This window comes from Salvelinus alpinus, chromosome 38 (assembly GCF_045679555.1).
Source record: "Salvelinus alpinus chromosome 38, SLU_Salpinus.1, whole genome shotgun sequence".
NCBI classification, from domain to species: Eukaryota; Metazoa; Chordata; class Actinopteri; order Salmoniformes; family Salmonidae; genus Salvelinus; species Salvelinus alpinus.
In genome coordinates this window covers 2016156-2038090 of record NC_092123.1, presented here as the reverse complement: position 1 = coordinate 2038090, position 21935 = coordinate 2016156, and the positions used below count along the sequence as shown (strand labels likewise).

At 43.7% G+C, this 21935-nt stretch overlaps 1 protein-coding gene across 1 annotated transcript; it reads right to left on the bottom strand.

Moving 5' to 3' along the window:
* Positions 1-1505: 1505 nt before the first annotated feature.
* On the bottom strand, positions 1506-4527 carry LOC139566382 (helix-loop-helix protein 2-like). The gene is made up of 2 exons (XM_071387507.1): positions 3886-4527; positions 1506-3117 (listed from the first exon to the last, which is right to left on the bottom strand). The coding sequence occupies exon 2, from the start codon at positions 3087-3089 to the stop codon at positions 2706-2708; it is 384 nt and encodes a 127-aa protein (XP_071243608.1). The 5' UTR covers positions 3090-3117; positions 3886-4527; the 3' UTR covers positions 1506-2705.
* Positions 4528-21935: the final 17408 nt, after the last annotated feature.

Below are 21935 nucleotides of genomic sequence, written 5' to 3'. Positions count from 1 at the left end.
GTCGGCCTAGTCGGGTGCAACTTTCCTAAACTGCATACAGTAAGTGTACATTTTGTATTTGAAAATTATTTCTCGCTTATTTAAAAGTGTTGTTCCAAATGTTTCCTGAAACTGTACAGCGTGCCAGCGGTATTCGCGTTTACGACAGAGCATTTGAGAAGCGTCTGAGCGTCTGGGCATTTTCCTCACAAGGCTGAAGAGGACGTGGTTCAATGTAATGAAATAGAATTGGGGTAATGAATAAGGGCTAGGCCTACATGTAATTTCTCTGCTTTAGTTTATTGTGACTGAATAATCTTATGAAGGCAGAAAACATGTCTAATCTTAAAGGTGTTCATAATGCAAGTAAATCATATAGCATCAAAATGATGTAAGATGCCCACTGACTTGCGCAAAGTTCTCCATTCGTTTTCCCCTCGTCACGGTTAATAATATTGGCCAAAGAGATCCCCCCGCTTACCTCAACGAATTCTTCTCGTGCAAATCGCCTAAGGTTTGTTGACATACATATTTTATGTTCATATCACATATATTTATTTATCTACTTTGGTATGTTAATTTAATCGTTTGTTTATTAAATATTATTTTATTTAAAAAACACCATGTGCAAATGTTGCGCCTGATCTAACCTTGGCCTACATTATTAGACCACAAGCCTTAGCAGAATTGATGGCAATACATCAGAAATAAATAAAAAGATTTGGATCTTTGCTCATATTTGGCAATATTACATGGATGTGCTTGCCCGCTCATAAATTTCCATCTCTCCTCCATCCCCTCTCCCTCTCTGTTTCCCACGGGAGGTGCCAGACGGCCAGTAATTTGGTTGTCTTGGCTCGTCTGGAGTAACACCTGCCCCCTCTCTGGGGAGAGCGCCTTTCAGCCAGGAGCTAGCGAGGAGCAGCACAGAATACATGCACAGGAGAGAAAAAATCACATATAGGCTATATACTCTCATTGCTTGCTTGACCAGTGCCTAAATCGTGTGTGTGTGTGTGTGTGTGTGTGTGTGTGTGTGTGTGTGTGTGTGTGTGTGTGTGTGTGTGTGTGTGTGTGTGTGTGTGTGTGTGTGTGTGTGTGTGTGTGTGTGTGTGTGTGTGTGTGTGTGTTTAAACAGTTTCAAACCAGCGGGACATAGGCTATAGCTCACACTGACGTCATTTAATAATACTCTATATGCCTATCATTCGAATTTGGGGGGGGGAAATGAAAGACATAGAGGCCTGTCAATCAAGGCCATTTCGGAAGTGTAATAGGCTAGGCTACCGTCGTGCTTTTCCTCCAGGACGACAGCTGCTGTTTAAATATTGAAATCATTTTTATCAAGGCCATTGCACTGTTCATTTCATTCATATTACTCCAATCATTATGCAAGGGATTTTACCCCCTGAGCGACTGGCAGACTAATTTCAACATTGTGTGACTATTTTTGGAAAGGAGATTCCCAAGTAATTATTCCCAGTTTTAGTCTCAATTAAATTACAATTAAAACAGAAAAGCCTCAATAGCATGTATTTCTTTCCTTTTTTTAATCAAAAAACACCACCGGAAAATATAAAAAATGCGTTCATTAAAAACCAGCTGTCACAATAACTCTACTACAAAATATCTACATAAAGCAACAAGTACACAACCCTGAAGAGACAAAAAATCTTTGGATAGAAGATATGTTTTTCTTCGCTATAAAATTACTTATTGTGTTTTTTGAGATACAAAGCAGAGACAGATATATAAATAAACACCTCTAGCTTTTAACGAAATAAAAACATTTAATAGAAATCAGACTAATTTGAAATGATTTTTGGTCACAGCAAAAGAGGTTTGCCTCTGAATTGTAAAGTGATATCAACACAAACGATGTCATTCAATTATATTTTTGCTTTATATATCCGGTTAGTCGAATTGAAATTGTGTGGATGTTTTTCTTTAGTAGGCTAATTCGTTTTCAGTGTATTGTTAAGTTTTGATTAACTTCCTTCCCCTTTACACTTAAGGGAACTAAACGAAGTTTGACGTTTTATGAGTTTACTTAACCCAACATGATTAAGTGCTTATCGTTTAGCCTGATAGACAATAGACATGACGTGAATAAAAGTACATTACACGTAACGTACTAATTCAATAAAAAAAACGACGTATAATACAAAAACAGAAAGTGCCATTTGAAGAGCAACAACTTCATTTTCGAAGTTCAACATCACAGCCTAAAATATACATGTATACAATGATACAAACAATGGACATTTACATAAAAGACGTTAGTCTATTATAAACATAAATAAATAAGATAACCTTAATATTAACACATTTAAATAAATAATTCCATAAACTTAAATAACAATGATAAAGGTCACAATTGTATGCGTCATAAGTGGCACTAATGCATTTGAACTTGTTCTCCTTAATGGGAACATCAACTATGCTATGTCTATAAAGCAGCTATATCATTCCGTTTACATCCATTCTTTCGTTCATCTGGGTTACCCAGCCTCACCAAAACGCAATATCAAACAGGCATTTTCTTCAAAATCATGGATAAGTAGGCTGTAGGATGCAGACTCCTTCTCTCCCCCATTTTTTTGTACTTTCTGGCAACTTTCATGTATCCCCGATTTCACCAGTGACATGTCACCCATATTTCTTTCTGGTTCCTCCATTCTCCTTGTCCAATTCTCCCATTTGAAAATGTATCTCACTAATTTCAACTAGACATCCAGAACGTGATTGAGATAGGAGATATAGCATATTGCAAGTCTAAGGATCTCGATTTTGGAAAGTTTCTTGTCAGGGGGAAGGGTTGGCAGCAACTTTCTCAGTTCAGCGAAGGCCACATTGAACGCTTCCACGCGGATCCTCTCGCGCGTGGCGTGGGCCGAGCGGTACTTGGCCGTCGCACGTCTCCTCCGTCTCTTCTCCTCCCTGCTGAGGGTCGGTTGGGCCAGCGACCTCGTCTTCCCCTCCCCCTCCATTGGTTCGTCGGACAGGCACCCGACCTTGAGGTCGTTGAGCACCGACTCTGCGTCGGATTGTCCCCATCCGAGGTCGGAATCAGCTTGGTCTGGACTCAGCATCATTTTCAGTCTTTTCATATGTTTTTCAGTTCGTATCCAAAAAGAGCTGAAGAGAGAGATATTATTGATTAATTTAGTATAATGTTGTGAACACAATAATACTTTTTCGTTACCATTGGGGTTCAATATTGTGATTGGGAGTAGTTTTTGCATGGCTGTCTTGTTATGACCTGTCACAGGGGGTAGATGATAGGCAGACCATAATCATAAAATAAATAATTTTAGATCAAGTGCCGAATACTTAGAAATGTGGTAGTCTTAATGGAAATTGCAAAAGCAACAGACAGTGATGGGAATACTGTAAATTATAATAGGTTTTTGTACTTCTATTTTCCCCAATGCATAATTTATTCTTCAATGATTTTTGTTATAGAGCATTAAATATTAAATCTAGGCCATTTTCTTTTCACTTAGGTGTCAGTTCTTATGATTTGTTTTGCAGCAAACATTGCATTTTTCAGAATATTAAAGCAAATTATGGTAAATATTGAGAGAAACCATGCTATTAAAATTAACATATTCCATATTCAAAGTCGTCCATCTGTCACAGTGAGATGAACACATCTGATTGGCTCGAGCAGTATGACTTGACAGCACGGAACAACAACGAAAGAAGGCTAAAATTGTTGACATCTGCTGGACATTGAATCCGGCCACACAAAATGTTGTTGTTTCAACAATGCAAGGGAAAAATACGAGTTGTGTACTTTGTTGTAAATATGTAATACAGACCTAATAAAGAAACGGTCAATACCTCATATGTATTTTTTTATTTGTCATTTTTCTTAGGCCTACTCGTTAATTGGACACTTACCTTGACAAACAGTTGAGAGACACAACTGTCTGATGATTCTTGATAGCTGTTGGAGTAAACTCCAACTCCAAATTAACTCTGTGCTTCCCTTAGTTTTTTTTCACAAACCATTTTATTTAGTCCAATTCATGACAGGAATTATAGGCTACTGTTGACAGCCTTAAGAAATGAATTGCTGTTTACTTTTGGAGATTTTGAACAGTCGAATCAACCATAAAATGTTGTTTATCTCAGAACCATCTAATTTCAAGTTGAGGTATATCACTTCGTTGGGAAGATGATAGTATAGATGATAGTATAGTTAACGATTATGTGATAAATATTTCTGAAGATAAAAAAAATATTGTGCCTTGTGAACACCCAGCTGGGAAACAATAGATTGTTGTGTCGATAAGATCTCGCTGAAAGTGCAGATGTTTGTCCGTTCTTGTTGATGGAGATGACCGTGATAAGAAAGGCCCCCGTGCACCGTGTGCCAGTAGTCAGTGCATTGAAAAGCCGAAAGATAATCCCGTCCTTTCCACTTCTGTGTTTTCCGAACGTTCTCGGGTCCAGCACGCGGCTTCTATGAGAGATAAGATCCAAACCATCCCAACTAATAAAGGCTTACTTGAGAAACGGAGGGATGGAATATATTTGAGGAATGGTATTGTCTAACACCGCCCACTCCCTCTCACCTCCCTCTCTCTACTCACGCCCCTCAGCCCTCCAGTCGTCCCTCTGGGGTTAGCGGGCAAAGAAGAACCAGAGATGAGTACGATAATGGATAATAAGGACTTTAAACATTTAGATTTTTTTCCTGATTAATTCAAATTCTGATCTATACAATAAAAATAAAATCGGAATATTTTTAATTAAATGTTAAGCAAATCAACGGAAAATAACTATTTTATTGAAACAACCAGTAAGGTTGGTTCATATTATAAAAGGTGATTTATTGGGCCAGTTATGTCACTTCGAGATTGAAACAAAGTATTAGTCTATTAGGCCTTAAATAATTATAATACATTGAGGTTGAAACAGGTTAAGAAAACGTGACGTTCAGAGCAAGAGGTTCTACATTAGAAGTCTAACATGAATTAATACAATAAAATACATACACTGCATTTTGCCGATTTGTTGCCATTTGGTCCATATTCCCAACTCGGTTTTTATTTCGACAACTCAAGTCCGATTTCTCACCACAAGTTCGATTTCTCACCTCTATTCCAATCATAGACATAGAATCCATATTCTAACATCGCCCCTCTGTTGTCAGCAGATGGAACGGTCTACAGTTTCCCTTCAACATCAGACGGCAGCATATTAACATACTAGATCTACAGCATATTAACATACTAGATCTACAGCGTATCCTTCTCTTTCTCTTCTGTTTTGGTTCTGGTTAAATGTATTTTGACATGATTATTATAGAAAAGAAAGCGATGGTCAAACACAGTTGTCAAACAATCAATGTTATAAGAGGATGACTGCCTGTCAGAAGAAAAAAAACGATGACCACCTGCAAAATCAACACAAGTGAAGTCCCACTATAGAAGTGATCAGTACACTGTCACAGTGAAGACGACGCCACATCACCTCTTGTGTCAATAGGATCAGAAGGATGGAAGAGCTGATACAACAGATAACAGTTATCAGTGAGTGGACGTCATACAAGATGGAGGGGCTGATACAACAGATAACAGTTATCAGTGAGTGGACGTCATACAGGATGGAGGGGCTGATACAACAGATAACAGTTATCAGTGAGTGGACATCATACAGGATGGAGGGGCTGATACAACAGATAACAGTTATCAGTGAGTGGACGTCATACAGGATGGAAGAGCTGATACAACAGATAACAGTTATCAGTGAGTGGACGTCATACAGGATGGAGGGGCTGATACAACAGATAACAGTTATCAGTGAGTGGACATCATACAGGATGGAGGGGCTGATACAACAGATAACAGTTATCAGTGAGTGGACGTCATACAGGATGGATGGGCTGATACAACAGATAACAGTTATCAGTGAGTGGACATCATACAGGATGGAGGGGCTGATACAACAGATAACAGTTATCAGTGAGTGGACATCATACAGGATGGAGGGGCTGATACAACAGATAACAGTTATCAGTGAGTGGACGTCATACAGGATGGAGGGGCTGATACAACAGATAACAGTTATCAGTGAGTGGACGTCATACAGGATGGAGGGGCTGATACAACAGATAACAGTTATCAGTGAGTGGACGTCATACAGGATGGAGGGGCTGATACAACAGATAACAGTTATCAGTGAGTGGACGTCATACAGGATGGAGGGGCTGATACAACAGATAACAGTTATCAGTGAGTGGACGTCATACAGGATGGAAGAGCTGATACAACAGATAACAGTTATCAGTGAGTGGACGTCATACAGGATGGAGGGGCTGATACAACAGATAACAGTTATCAGTGAGTGGACGTCATACAGGATGGAAGCGCTGATACAACAGATAACAGTTATCAGTGAGTGGACGTCATACAGGATGGAGGGGCTGATATAACAGATAACAGTTATCAGTGAGTGGACGTCATACAGGATGGAGGGGCTGATACAACAGATAACAGTTATCAGTGAGTGGACGTCATACAGGATGGATGGGCTGATACAACAGATAACAGTTATCAGTGAGTGGACGTCATACAGGATGGAAGAGCTGATACAACAGATAACAGTTATCAGTGAGTGGACGTCATACAGGATGGAAGAGCTGATACAACAGATAACAGTTATCAGTGAGTGGACGTCATACAGGATGGAGGAGCTGATACAACAGATAACAGTTATCAGTGAGTGGACGTCATACAGGATGGAGGGGCTGATACAACAGATAACAGTTATCAGTGAGTGGACGTCATACAGGATGGAGGGGCTGATATAACAGATAACAGTTATCAGTGAGTGGACGTCATACAGGATGGAGGGGCTGATACAACAGATAACAGTTATCAGTGAGTGGACGTCATACAAGATGGAGGGGCTGATACAACAGATAACAGTTATCAGTGAGTGGACGTCATACAGGATGGAGGGGCTGATACAACAGATAACAGTTATCAGTGAGTGGACGTCATACAGGATGGCGGGGCTGATACAACAGATAACAGTTATCAGTGAGTGGACGTCATACAGGATGGAGGGGCTGATACAACAGATAACAGTTATCAGTGAGTGGACGTCATACAGGATGGAGGGGCTGATACAACAGATAACAGTTATCAGTGAGTGGACGTCATACAGGATGGAGGGGCTGATACAACAGATAACAGTTATCAGTGAGTGGACGTCATACAGGATGGAGGGGCTGATACAACAGATAACAGTTATCAGTGAGTGGACGTCATACAGGATGGAGGGGCTGATACAACAGATAACAGTTATCAGTGAGTGGACATCATACAGGATGGAGGAGCTGATACAACAGATAACAGTTATCAGTGAGTGGACATCATACAAGATGGAGGGGCTGATACAACAGATAACAGTTATCAGTGAGTGGACATCATACAAGATGGAGGGGCTGATACAACAGATAACAGTTATCAGTGAGTGGACATCATACAGGATGGAGGGGCTGATACAACAGATAACAGTTATCAGTGAGTGGACGTCATACAGGATGGAGAGGCTGATACAACAGATAACAGTTATCAGTGAGTGGACGTCATACAGGATGGAGGGGCTGATACAACAGATAACAGTTATCAGTGAGTGGACGTCATACAGGATGGAGGGGCTGATACAACAGATAACAGTTATCAGTGAGTGGACGTCATACAGGATGGAGGGGCTGATACAACAGATAACAGTTATCAGTGAGTGGACGTCATACAGGATGGAGGGGCTGATACAACAGATAACAGTTATCAGTGAGTGGACGTCGTACAGGATGGAGGGGCTGATACAACAGATAACAGTTATCAGTGAGTGGACGTCATACAGGATGGAGGGGCTGATACAACAGATAACAGTTATCAGTGAGTGGACGTCATACAGGATGGAGGGGCTGATACAACAGATAACAGTTATCAGTGAGTGGACGTCATACAGGATGGAAGAGCTGATACAACAGATAACAGTTATCAGTGAGTGGACGTCATACAGGATGGAGGGGCTGATATAACAGATAACAGTTATCAGTGAGTGGACGTCATACAGGATGGAGGGGCTGATACAACAGATAACAGTTATCAGTGAGTGGACGTCATACAGGATGGATGGGCTGATACAACAGATAACAGTTATCAGTGAGTGGACGTCATACAGGATGGAAGAGCTGATACAACAGATAACAGTTATCAGTGAGTGGACGTCATACAGGATGGAAGAGCTGATACAACAGATAACAGTTATCAGTGAGTGGACGTCATACAGGATGGAGGAGCTGATACAACAGATAACAGTTATCAGTGAGTGGACGTCATACAGGATGGAGGGGCTGATACAACAGATAACAGTTATCAGTGAGTGGACGTCATACAGGATGGAGGGGCTGATATAACAGATAACAGTTATCAGTGAGTGGACGTCATACAGGATGGAGGGGCTGATACAACAGATAACAGTTATCAGTGAGTGGACGTCATACAAGATGGAGGGGCTGATACAACAGATAACAGTTATCAGTGAGTGGACGTCATACAGGATGGAGGGGCTGATACAACAGATAACAGTTATCAGTGAGTGGACGTCATACAGGATGGAGGGGCTGATACAACAGATAACAGTTATCAGTGAGTGGACGTCATACAGGATGGAGGGGCTGATACAACAGATAACAGTTATCAGTGAGTGGACGTCATACAGGATGGAGGGGCTGATACAACAGATAACAGTTATCAGTGAGTGGACGTCATACAGGATGGAGGGGCTGATACAACAGATAACAGTTATCAGTGAGTGGACGTCATACAGGATGGAGGGGCTGATACAACAGATAACAGTTATCAGTGAGTGGACGTCATACAGGATGGAGGGGCTGATACAACAGATAACAGTTATCAGTGAGTGGACATCATACAGGATGGAGGAGCTGATACAACAGATAACAGTTATCAGTGAGTGGACGTCATACAGGATGGAGGGGCTGATACAACAGATAACAGTTATCAGTGAGTGGACGTCATACAGGATGGAGGGGCTGATACAACAGATAACAGTTATCAGTGAGTGGACGTCATACAGGATGGAGGGGCTGATACAACAGATAACAGTTATCAGTGAGTGGACGTCATACAGGATGGAGGGGCTGATACAACAGATAACAGTTATCAGTGAGTGGACGTCATACAGGATGGAGGGGCTGATACAACAGATAACAGTTATCAGTGAGTGGACGTCATACAGGATGGAGGGGCTGATACAACAGATAACAGTTATCAGTGAGTGGACATCATACAGGATGGAGGAGCTGATACAACAGATAACAGTTATCAGTGAGTGGACATCATACAAGATGGAGGGGCTGATACAACAGATAACAGTTATCAGTGAGTGGACATCATACAAGATGGAGGGGCTGATACAACAGATAACAGTTATCAGTGAGTGGACATCATACAGGATGGAGGGGCTGATACAACAGATAACAGTTATCAGTGAGTGGACGTCATACAGGATGGAGAGGCTGATACAACAGATAACAGTTATCAGTGAGTGGACGTCATACAGGATGGAGGGGCTGATACAACAGATAACAGTTATCAGTGAGTGGACGTCATACAGGATGGAGGGGCTGATACAACAGATAACAGTTATCAGTGAGTGGACGTCATACAGGATGGAGGGGCTGATACAACAGATAACAGTTATCAGTGAGTGGACGTCATACAGGATGGAGGGGCTGATACAACAGATAACAGTTATCAGTGAGTGGACGTCGTACAGGATGGAGGGGCTGATACAACAGATAACAGTTATCAGTGAGTGGACGTCATACAGGATGGAGGGGCTGATACAACAGATAACAGTTATCAGTGAGTGGACGTCATACAGGATGGAGGGGCTGATACAACAGATAACAGTTATCAGTGAGTGGACGTCATACAGGATGGAGGGGCTGATACAACAGATAACAGTTATCAGTGAGTGGACGTCATACAGGATGGAGGGGCTGATACAACAGATAACAGTTATCAGTGAGTGGACGTCATACAGGATGGAGGGGCTGATACAACAGATAACAGTTATCAGTGAGTGGACGTCATACAAGATGGAGGGGCTGATACAACAGATAACAGTTATCAGTGAGTGGACGTCATACAGGATGGAGGGGCTGATACAACAGATAACAGTTATCAGTGAGTGGACATCATACAAGATGGAGGGGCTGATACAACAGATAACAGTTATCAGTGAGTGGACGTCATACAAGATGGAGGGGCTGATACAACAGATAACAGTTATCAGTGAGTGGACGTCATACAAGATGGAGGGGCTGATACAACAGATAACAGTTATCAGTGAGTGGACATCATACAAGATGGAGGGGCTGATACAACAGATAACAGTTATCAGTGAGTGGACGTCATACAGGATGGAGGGGCTGATACAACAGATAACAGTTATCAGTGAGTGGACATCATACAAGATGGAGGGGCTGATACAACAGATAACAGTTATCAGTGAGTGGACGTCATACAGGATGGAGGGGCTGATACAACAGATAACAGTTATCAGTGAGTGGACGTCAAACAGGATGGAGGGGCTGATACAACAGATAACAGTTATCAGTGAGTGGACGTCATACAGGATGGAGGGGCTGATACAACAGATAACAGTTATCAGTGAGTGGACGTCATACAGGATGGAGGGGCTGATACAACAGATAACAGTTATCAGTGAGTGGACGTCATACAAGATGGAGGGGCTGATACAACAGATAACAGTTATCAGTGAGTGGACGTCATACAGGATGGAGGGGCTGATACAACAGATAACAGTTATCAGTGAGTGGACATCATACAGGATGGAGGGGCTGATACAACAGATAACAGTTATCAGTGAGTGGACGTCATACAAGATGGAGGGGCTGATACAACAGATAACAGTTATCAGTGAGTGGACGTCATACAGGATGGAGGGGCTGATACAACAGATAACAGTTATCAGTGAGTGGACATCATACAGGATGGAGGGGCTGATACAACAGATAACAGTTATCAGTGAGTGGACGTCATACAAGATGGAGGGGCTGATACAACAGATAACAGTTATCAGTGAGTGGACGTCATACAGGATGGAGAGGCTGATACAACAGATAACAGTTATCAGTGAGTGGACGTCATACAGGATGGAGGGGCTGATACAACAGATAACAGTTATCAGTGAGTGGACGTCATACAGGATGGAGGGGCTGATACAACAGATAACAGTTATCAGTGAGTGGACGTCATACAGGATGGAGGGGCTGATACAACAGATAACAGTTATCAGTGAGTGGACGTCATACAGGATGGAGGGGCTGATACAACAGATAACAGTTATCAGTGAGTGGACGTCGTACAGGATGGAGGGGCTGATACAACAGATAACAGTTATCAGTGAGTGGACGTCATACAGGATGGAGGGGCTGATACAACAGATAACAGTTATCAGTGAGTGGACGTCATACAGGATGGGGGGGCTGATACAACAGATAACAGTTATCAGTGAGTGGACGTCATACAGGATGGAGGGGCTGATACAACAGATAACAGTTATCAGTGAGTGGACGTCATACAGGATGGATGGGCTGATACAACAGATAACAGTTATCAGTGAGTGGACGTCATACAGGATGGAGGGGCTGATACAACAGATAACAGTTATCAGTGAGTGGACGTCATACAAGATGGAGGGGCTGATACAACAGATAACAGTTATCAGTGAGTGGACGTCATACAGGATGGAGGGGCTGATACAACAGATAACAGTTATCAGTGAGTGGACGTCATACAGGATGGAGGGGCTGATACAACAGATAACAGTTATCAGTGAGTGGACGTCATACAAGATGGAGGGGCTGATACAACAGATAACAGTTATCAGTGAGTGGACGTCATACAAGATGGAGGGGCTGATACAACAGATAACAGTTATCAGTGAGTGGACGTCATACAAGATGGAGGGGCTGATACAACAGATAACAGTTATCAGTGAGTGGACATCATACAAGATGGAGGGGCTGATACAACAGATAACAGTTATCAGTGAGTGGACGTCATACAGGATGGAGGGGCTGATACAACAGATAACAGTTATCAGTGAGTGGACATCATACAAGATGGAGGGGCTGATACAACAGATAACAGTTATCAGTGAGTGGACGTCATACAGGATGGAGGGGCTGATACAACAGATAACAGTTATCAGTGAGTGGACGTCAAACAGGATGGAGGGGCTGATACAACAGATAACAGTTATCAGTGAGTGGACGTCATACAGGATGGAGGGGCTGATACAACAGATAACAGTTATCAGTGAGTGGACATCATACAGGATGGAGGGGCTGATACAACAGATAACAGTTATCAGTGAGTGGACGTCATACAAGATGGAGGGGCTGATACAACAGATAACAGTTATCAGTGAGTGGACGTCATACAGAATGGAGGGGCTGATACAACAGATAACAGTTATCAGTGAGTGGACGTCATACAGGATGGAGGGGCTGATACAACAGATAACAGTTATCAGTGAGTGGACGTCATACAGGATGGAGGGGCTGATACAACAGATAACAGTTATCAGTGAGTGGACGTCATACAAGATGGAGGGGCTGATACAACAGATAACAGTTATCAGTGAGTGGACGTCAAACAGGATGGAGGGGCTGATACAATAGATAACAGTTATCAGTGAGTGGACGTCATACAAGATGGAGGGGCTGATACAACAGATAACAGTTATCAGTGAGTGGACGTCATACAGGATGGAGGGGCTGATACAACAGATAACAGTTATCAGTGAGTGGACGTCGTACAGGATGGAGGGGCTGATACAACAGATAACAGTTATCAGTGAGTGGACGTCGTACAGGATGGAGGGGCTGATACAACAGATAACAGTTATCAGTGAGTGGACGTCATACAGGATGGAGGGGCTGATACAACAGATAACAGTTATCAGTGAGTGGACGTCATACAGGATGGAGGGGCTGATACAACAGATAACAGTTATCAGTGAGTGGACGTCATACAAGATGGAGGGGCTGATACAACAGATAACAGTTATCAGTGAGTGGACGTCGTACAGGATGGAGGGGCTGATACAACAGATAACAGTTATCAGTGAGTGGACGTCGTTCAGGATGGAGGGGCTGATACAACAGATAACAGTTATCAGTGAGTGGACTTCGTACAGCATGGAGGGGCTGATACAACAGATAACAGTTATCAGTGAGTGGACATCGTACAGGATGGAGGGGCTGATACAACAGATAACAGTTATCAGTGAGTGGACGTCATACAGGATGGAGGGGCTGATACAACAGATAACAGTTATCAGTGAGTGGACGTCATACAGGATGGAGGGGCTGATACAACAGATAACAGTTATCAGTGAGTGGACGTCATACAGGATGGAGGGGCTGATACAACAGATAACAGTTATCAGTGAGTGGACGTCATACAGGATGGAGGGGCTGATACAACAGATAACAGTTATCAGTGAGTGGACGTCATACAAGATGGAGGGGCTGATACAACAGATAACAGTTATCAGTGAGTGGACGTCGTACAGGATGGAGGGGCTGATACAACAGATAACAGTTATCAGTGAGTGGACGTCGTACAGGATGGAGGGGCTGATACAACAGATAACAGTTATCAGTGAGTGGACGTCGTACAGGATGGAGGGGCTGATACAACAGATAACAGTTATCAGTGAGTGGACGTCGTACAGGATGGAGGGGCTGATACAACAGATAACAGTTATCAGTGAGTGGATGTCATACAGGATGGAGGGGCTGATACAACAGATAACAGTTATCAGTGAGTGGACGTCATAAAGGATGGAGGGGCTGATACAACAGATAACAGTTATCAGTGAGTGGACGTCATACAGGATGGAGGGGCTGATACAACAGATAACAGTTATCAGTGAGTGGACGTCATACAGGATGGAGGGGCTGATACAACAGATAACAGTTATCAGTGAGTGGACATCATACAAGATGGAGGGGCTGATACAACAGATAACAGTTATCAGTGAGTGGACGTCATACAGGATGGAGGGGCTGATACAACAGATAACAGTTATCAGTGAGTGGACGTCATACAGGATGGAGGGGCTGATACAACAGATAACAGTTATCAGTGAGTGGACGTCATACAGGATGGAGGAGCTGATACAACATATAACAGTTATCAGTGAGTGGACATCATACAGGATGGAGGGGCTGATACAACAGATAACAGTTATCAGTGAGTGGACGTCATACAGGATGGAGGGGCTGATACAACAGATAACAGTTATCAGTGAGTGGACGTCATACAGGATGGAGGGGCTGATACAACAGATAACAGTTATCAGTGAGTGGACGTCATACAGGATGGAGGGGCTGATACAACAGATAACAGTTATCAGTGAGTGGACGTCATACAAGATGGAGGGGCTGATACAACAGATAACAGTTATCAGTGAGTGGACGTCGTACAGGATGGAGGGGCTGATACAACAGATAACAGTTATCAGTGAGTGGACGTCATACAAGATGGAGGGGCTGATACAACAGATAACAGTTATCAGTGAGTGGACGTCGTACAGGATGGAGGGGCTGATACAACAGATAACAGTTATCAGTGAGTGGACGTCGCACAGGATGGAGGGGCTGATACAACAGATAACAGTTATCAGTGAGTGGACGTCATACAGGATGGAGGGGCTGATACAACAGATAACAGTTATCAGTGAGTGGACGTCATACAGGATGGAGGGGCTGATACAACAGATAACAGTTATCAGTGAGTGGACGTCATACAGGATGGAGGGGCTGATACAACAGATAACAGTTATCAGTGAGTGGACGTCATACAGGATGGAGGGGCTGATACAACAGATAACAGTTATCAGTGAGTGGACGTCATACAGGATGGAGGGGCTGATACAACAGATAACAGTTATCAGTGAGTGGACGTCATACAGGATGGAGGGGCTGATACAACAGATAACAGTTATCAGTGAGTGGACGTCATACAGGATGGAGGGGCTGATACAACAGATAACAGTTATCAGTGAGTGGATGTCATACAAGATGGAGGGGCTGATACAACAGATAACAGTTATCAGTGAGTGGACGTCATACAGGATGGAGGGGCTGATACAACAGATAACAGTTATCAGTGAGTGGACGTCATAGAGGATGGAGGGGCTGATACAACAGATATCAGTTATCAGTGAGTGGACGTCATACAGGATGGAGGAGCTGATACAACATATAACAGTTATCAGTGAGTGGACGTCATACAGGATGGAGGGGCTGATACAACAGATAACAGTTATCAGTGAGTGGACGTCATACAGGATGGAGGGGCTGATACAACAGATAACAGTTATCAGTGAGTGGACGTCATACAGGATGGAGGGGCTGATACAACAGATAACAGTTATCAGTGAGTGGACGTCATACAGGATGGAGGGGCTGATACAACAGATAACAGTTATCAGTGAGTGGACGTCATACAAGATGGAGGGGCTGATACAACAGATAACAGTTATCAGTGAGTGGACGTCATACAGGATGGAGGGGCTGATACAACAGATAACAGTTATCAGTGAGTGGACATCATACAAGATGGAGGGGCTGATACAACAGATAACAGTTATCAGTGAGTGGACGTCATACAGGATGGAGGGGCTGATACAACAGATAACAGTTATCAGTGAGTGGACATCGTACAAGATGGATTGGCTGATACAACAGATAACAGTTATCAGTGAGTGGACGTCATACAGGATGGAGGGGCTGATACAACAGATAACAGTTATCAGTGAGTGGACGTCATACAAGATGGAGGGGCTGATACAACAGATAACAGTTATCAGTGAGTGGACGTCAAACAGGATGGAGGGGCTGATACAACAGATAACAGTTATCAGTGAGTGGACGTCATACAAGATGGAGGGGCTGATACAACAGATAACAGTTATCAGTGAGTGGACGTCGTACAGGATGGAGGGGCTGATACAACAGATAACAGTTATCAGTGAGTGGACGTCGTACAGGATGGAGGGGCTGATACAACAGATAACAGTTATCAGTGAGTGGACGTCATACAGGATGGAGGGGCTGATACAACAGATAACAGTTATCAGTGAGTGGACGTCATACAGGATGGAGGGGCTGATACAACAGATAACAGTTATCAGTGAGTGGACGTCATACAAGATGGAGGGGCTGATACAACAGATAACAGTTATCAGTGAGTGGACTTCGTACAGGATGGAGGGGCTGATACAACAGATAACAGTTATCAGTGAGTGGACGTCGTACAGGATGGAGGGGCTGATACAACAGATAACAGTTATCAGTGAGTGGACGTCATACAGGATGGAGGGGCTGATACAACAGATAACAGTTATCAGTGAGTGGACGTCATACAGGATGGAGGGGCTGATACAACAGATAACAGTTATCAGTGAGTGGACGTCATACAGGATGGAGGGGCTGATACAACAGATAACAGTTATCAGTGAGTGGACGTCATACAGGATGGAGGGGCTGATACAACAGATAACAGTTATCAGTGAGTGGACGTCATACAGGATGGAGGGGCTGATACAACAGATAACAGTTATCAGTGAGTGGACGTCGTACAGGATGGAGGGGCTGATACAACAGATAACAGTTATCAGTGAGTGGACGTCGTACAGGATGGAGGGGCTGATACAACAGATAACAGTTATCAGTGAGTGGACGTCATACAGGATGGAGGGGCTGATACAACAGATAACAGTTATCAGTGAGTGGACGTCATACAGGATGGAGGGGCTGATACAACAGATAACAGTTATCAGTGAGTGGACGTCATACAGGATGGAGGGGCTGATACAACAGATAACAGTTATCAGTGAGTGGACGTCATACAGGATGGAGGGGCTAATACAACAGATAACAGTTATCAGTCAGTGGACGTCATACAGGATGGAGGGGCTGATACAACAGATAACAGTTATCAGTGAGTGGACGTCATACAAGATGGAGGGGCTGATACAACAGATAACAGTTATCAGTGAGTGGACGTCATACAGGATGGAGGGGCTGATACAACAGATAACAGTTATCAGTGAGTGGACATCATACAAGATGGAGGGGCTGATACAACAGATAACAGTTATCAGTGAGTGGACGTCATACAAGATATAGGGGCTGATACAACAGATAACAGTTATCAGTGAGTGGACGTCATACAAGATGGAGGGGCTGATACAACAGATAACAGTTATCAGTGAGTGGACGTCATACAGGATGGAGGGGCTGATACAACAGATAACAGTTATCAGTGAGTGGACGTCATACAGGATGGAGGGGCTGATACAACAGATAACAGTTATCAGTGAGTGGACGTCATACAGGATGGAGGGGCTGATACAACAGATAACAGTTATCAGTGAGTGGACGTCATACAAGATGGAGGGGCTGATACAACAGATAACAGTTATCAGTGAGTGGACGTCATACAGGATGGAGGGGCTGATACAACAGATAACAGTTATCAGTGAGTGGACGTCGTACAGGATGGAGGGGCTGATACAACAGATAACAGTTATCAGTGAGTGGACGTCATACAGGATGGAGGGGCTGATACAACAGATAACAGTTATCAGTGAGTGGACGTCGTACAGGATGGAGGGGCTGATACAACAGATAACAGTTATCAGTGAGTGGACGTCATACAGGATGGAGGGGCTGATACAACAGATAACAGTTATCAGTGAGTGGACGTCATACAGGATGGAGGGGCTGATACAACAGATAACAGTTATCAGTGAGTGGACGTCATACAGGATGGAGGGGCTGATACAACAGATAACAGTTATCAGTGAGTGGACGTCATACAGGATGGAGGGGCTAATACAACAGATAACAGTTATCAGTCAGTGGACGTCATACAGGATGGAGGGGCTGATACAACAGATAACAGTTATCAGTGAGTGGACGTCATACAAGATGGAGGGGCTGATACAACAGATAACAGTTATCAGTGAGTGGACGTCATACAGGATGGAGGGGCTGATACAACAGATAACAGTTATCAGTGAGTGGACATCATACAAGATGGAGGGGCTGATACAACAGATAACAGTTATCAGTGAGTGGACGTCGTACAGGATGGAGGGGCTGATACAACAGATAACAGTTATCAGTGAGTGGACGTCATACAGGATGGAGGGGCTGATACAACAGATAACAGTTATCAGTGAGTGGACGTCATACAGGATGGAGGGGCTGATACAACAGATAACAGTTATCAGTGAGTGGACGTCATACAGGATGGAGGGGCTGATACAACAGATAACAGTTATCAGTGAGTGGACGTCATACAGGATGGAGGGGCTAATACAACAGATAACAGTTATCAGTCAGTGGACGTCATACAGGATGGAGGGGCTGATACAACAGATAACAGTTATCAGTGAGTGGACGTCATACAAGATGGAGGGGCTGATACAACAGATAACAGTTATCAGTGAGTGGACGTCATACAGGATGGAGGGGCTGATACAACAGATAACAGTTATCAGTGAGTGGACATCATACAAGATGGAGGGGCTGATACAACAGATAACAGTTATCAGTGAGTGGACGTCATACAAGATATAGGGGCTGATACAACAGATAACAGTTATCAGTGAGTGGACGTCATACAAGATGGAGGGGCTGATACAACAGATAACAGTTATCAGTGAGTGGACGTCATACAGGATGGAGGGGCTGATACAACAGATAACAGTTATCAGTGAGTGGACGTCATACAGGATGGAGGGGCTGATACAACAGATAACAGTTATCAGTGAGTGGACGTCATACAGGATGGAGGGGCTGATACAACAGATAACAGTTATCAGTGAGTGGACGTCATACAGGATGGAGGGGCTGATACAACAGATAACAGTTATCAGTGAGTGGACGTCGTACAGGATGGAGGGGCTGATACAACAGATAACAGTTATCAGTGAGTGGACGTCATACAGGATGGAGGGGCTGATACAACAGATAACAGTTATCAGTGAGTGGACGTCATACAGGATGGAGGGGCTGATACAACAGATAACAGTTATCAGTGAGTGGACGTCATACAGGATGGAGGGGCTGATACAACAGATAACAGTTATCAGTGAGTGGACGTCATACAAGATGGAGGGGCTGATACAACAGATAACAGTTATCAGTGAGTGGACGTCATACAGGATGGAGGGGCTGATACAACAGATAACAGTTATCAGTGAGTGGACATCATACAAGATGGAGGGGCTGATACAACAGATAACAGTTATCAGTGAGTGGACGTCATACAGGATGGAGGGGCTGATACAACAGATAACAGTTATCAGTGAGTGGACGTCGTACAAGATGGATTGGCTGATACAACAGATAACAGTTATCAGTGAGTGGACGTCATACAGGATGGAGGGGCTGATACAACAGATAACAGTTATCAGTGAGTGGACGTCATACAAGATGGAGGGGCTGATACAACAGATAACAGTTATCAGTGAGTGGACGTCATACAAGATGGAGGGGCTGATACAACAGATAACAGTTATCAGTGAGTGGACGTCAAACAGGATGGAGGGGCTGATACAACAGATAACAGTTATCAGTGAGTGGACGTCATACAAGATGGAGGGGCTGATACAACAGATAACAGTTATCAGTGAGTGGACGTCATACAGGATGGAGGGGCTGATACAACAGATAACAGTTATCAGTGAGTGGACGTCGTACAGGATGGAGGGGCTGATACAACAGATAACAGTTATCAGTGAGTGGACGTCGTACAGGATGGAGGGGCTGATACAACAGATAACAGTTATCAGTGAGTGGACGTCATACAGGATGGAGGGGCTGATACAACAGATAACAGTTATCAGTGAGTGGACGTCATACAGGATGGAGGGGCTGATACAACAGATAACAGTTATCAGTGAGTGGACGTCAAACAGGATGGAGGGGCTGATACAACAGATAACAGTTATCAGTGAGTGGACTTCGTACAGGATGGAGGGGCTGATACAACAGATAACAGTTATCAGTGAGTGGACGTCGTACAGGATGGAGGGGCTGATACAACAGATAACAGTTATCAGTGAGTGGACGTCATACAGGATGGAGGGGCTGATACAACAGATAACAGTTATCAGTGAGTGGACGTCATACAGGATGGAGGGGCTGATACAACAGATAACAGTTATCAGTGAGTGGACGTCATACAGGATGGAGGGGCTGATACAACAGATAACAGTTATCAGTGAGTGGACGTCATACAGGATGGAGGGGCTGATACAACAGATAACAGTTATCAGTGAGTGGACGTCATACAGGATGGAGGGGCTGATACAACAGATAACAGTTATCAGTGAGTGGACGTCGTACAGGATGGAGGGGCTGATACAACAGATAACAGTTATCAGTGAGTGGACGTCGTACAGGATGGAGGGGCTGATACAACAGATAACAGTTATCAGTGAGTGGACGTCATACAGGATGGAGGGGCTGATACAACAGATAACAGTTATCAGTGAGTGGACGTCATACAGGATGGAGGGGCTGATACAACAGATAACAGTTATCAGTGAGTGGACGTCATACAGGATGGAGGGGCTGATACAACAGATAACAGTTATCAGTGAGTGGACGTCATACAGGATGGAGGGGCTGATACAACAGATAACAGTTATCAGTGAGTGGACGTCATACAGGATGGAGGGGCTGATACAACAGATAACAGTTATCAGTGAGTGGACGTCATACAAGATGGAGGGGCTGATACAACAGATAACAGTTATCAGTGAGTGGACGTCATACAGGATGGAGGGGCTGATACAACAGATAACAGTTATCAGTGAGTGGACATCATACAAGATGGAGGGGCTGATACAACAGATAACAGTTATCAGTGAGTGGACGTCATACAAGATATAGGGGCTGATACAACAGATAACAGTTATCAGTGAGTGGACGTCATACAAGATGGAGGGGCTGATACAACAGATAACAGTTATCAGTGAGTGGACGTCATACAGGATGGAGGGGCTGATACAACAGATAACAGTTATCAGTGAGTGGACGTCATACAGGATGGAGGGGCTGATACAACAGATAACAGTTATCAGTGAGTGGACGTCATACAGGATGGAGGGGCTGATACAACAGATAACAGTTATCAGTGAGTGGACGTCATACAAGATGGAGGGGCTGATACAACAGATAACAGTTATCAGTGAGTGGACGTCATACAGGATGGAGGGGCTGATACAACAGATAACAGTTATCAGTGAGTGGACGTCGTACAGGATGGAGGGGCTGATACAACAGATAACAGTTATCAGTGAGTGGACGTCATACAGGATGGAGGGGCTGATACAACAGATAACAGTTATCAGTGAGTGGACGTCATACAGGATGGAGGGGCTGATACAACAGATAACAGTTATCAGTGAGTGGACGTCATACAGGATGGAGGGGCTGATACAACAGATAACAGTTATCAGTGAGTGGACGTCATACAAGATGGAGGGGCTGATACAACAGATAACAGTTATCAGTGAGTGGACGTCATACAGGATGGAGGGGCTGATACAACAGATAACAGTTATCAGTGAGTGGACATCATACAAGATGGAGGGGCTGATACAACAGATAACAGTTATCAGTGAGTGGACGTCATACAGGATGGAGGGGCTGATACAACAGATAACAGTTATCAGTGAGTGGACGTCGTACAAGATGGATTGGCTGATACAACAGATAACAGTTATCAGTGAGTGGACGTCATACAGGATGGAGGGGCTGATACAACAGATAACAGTTA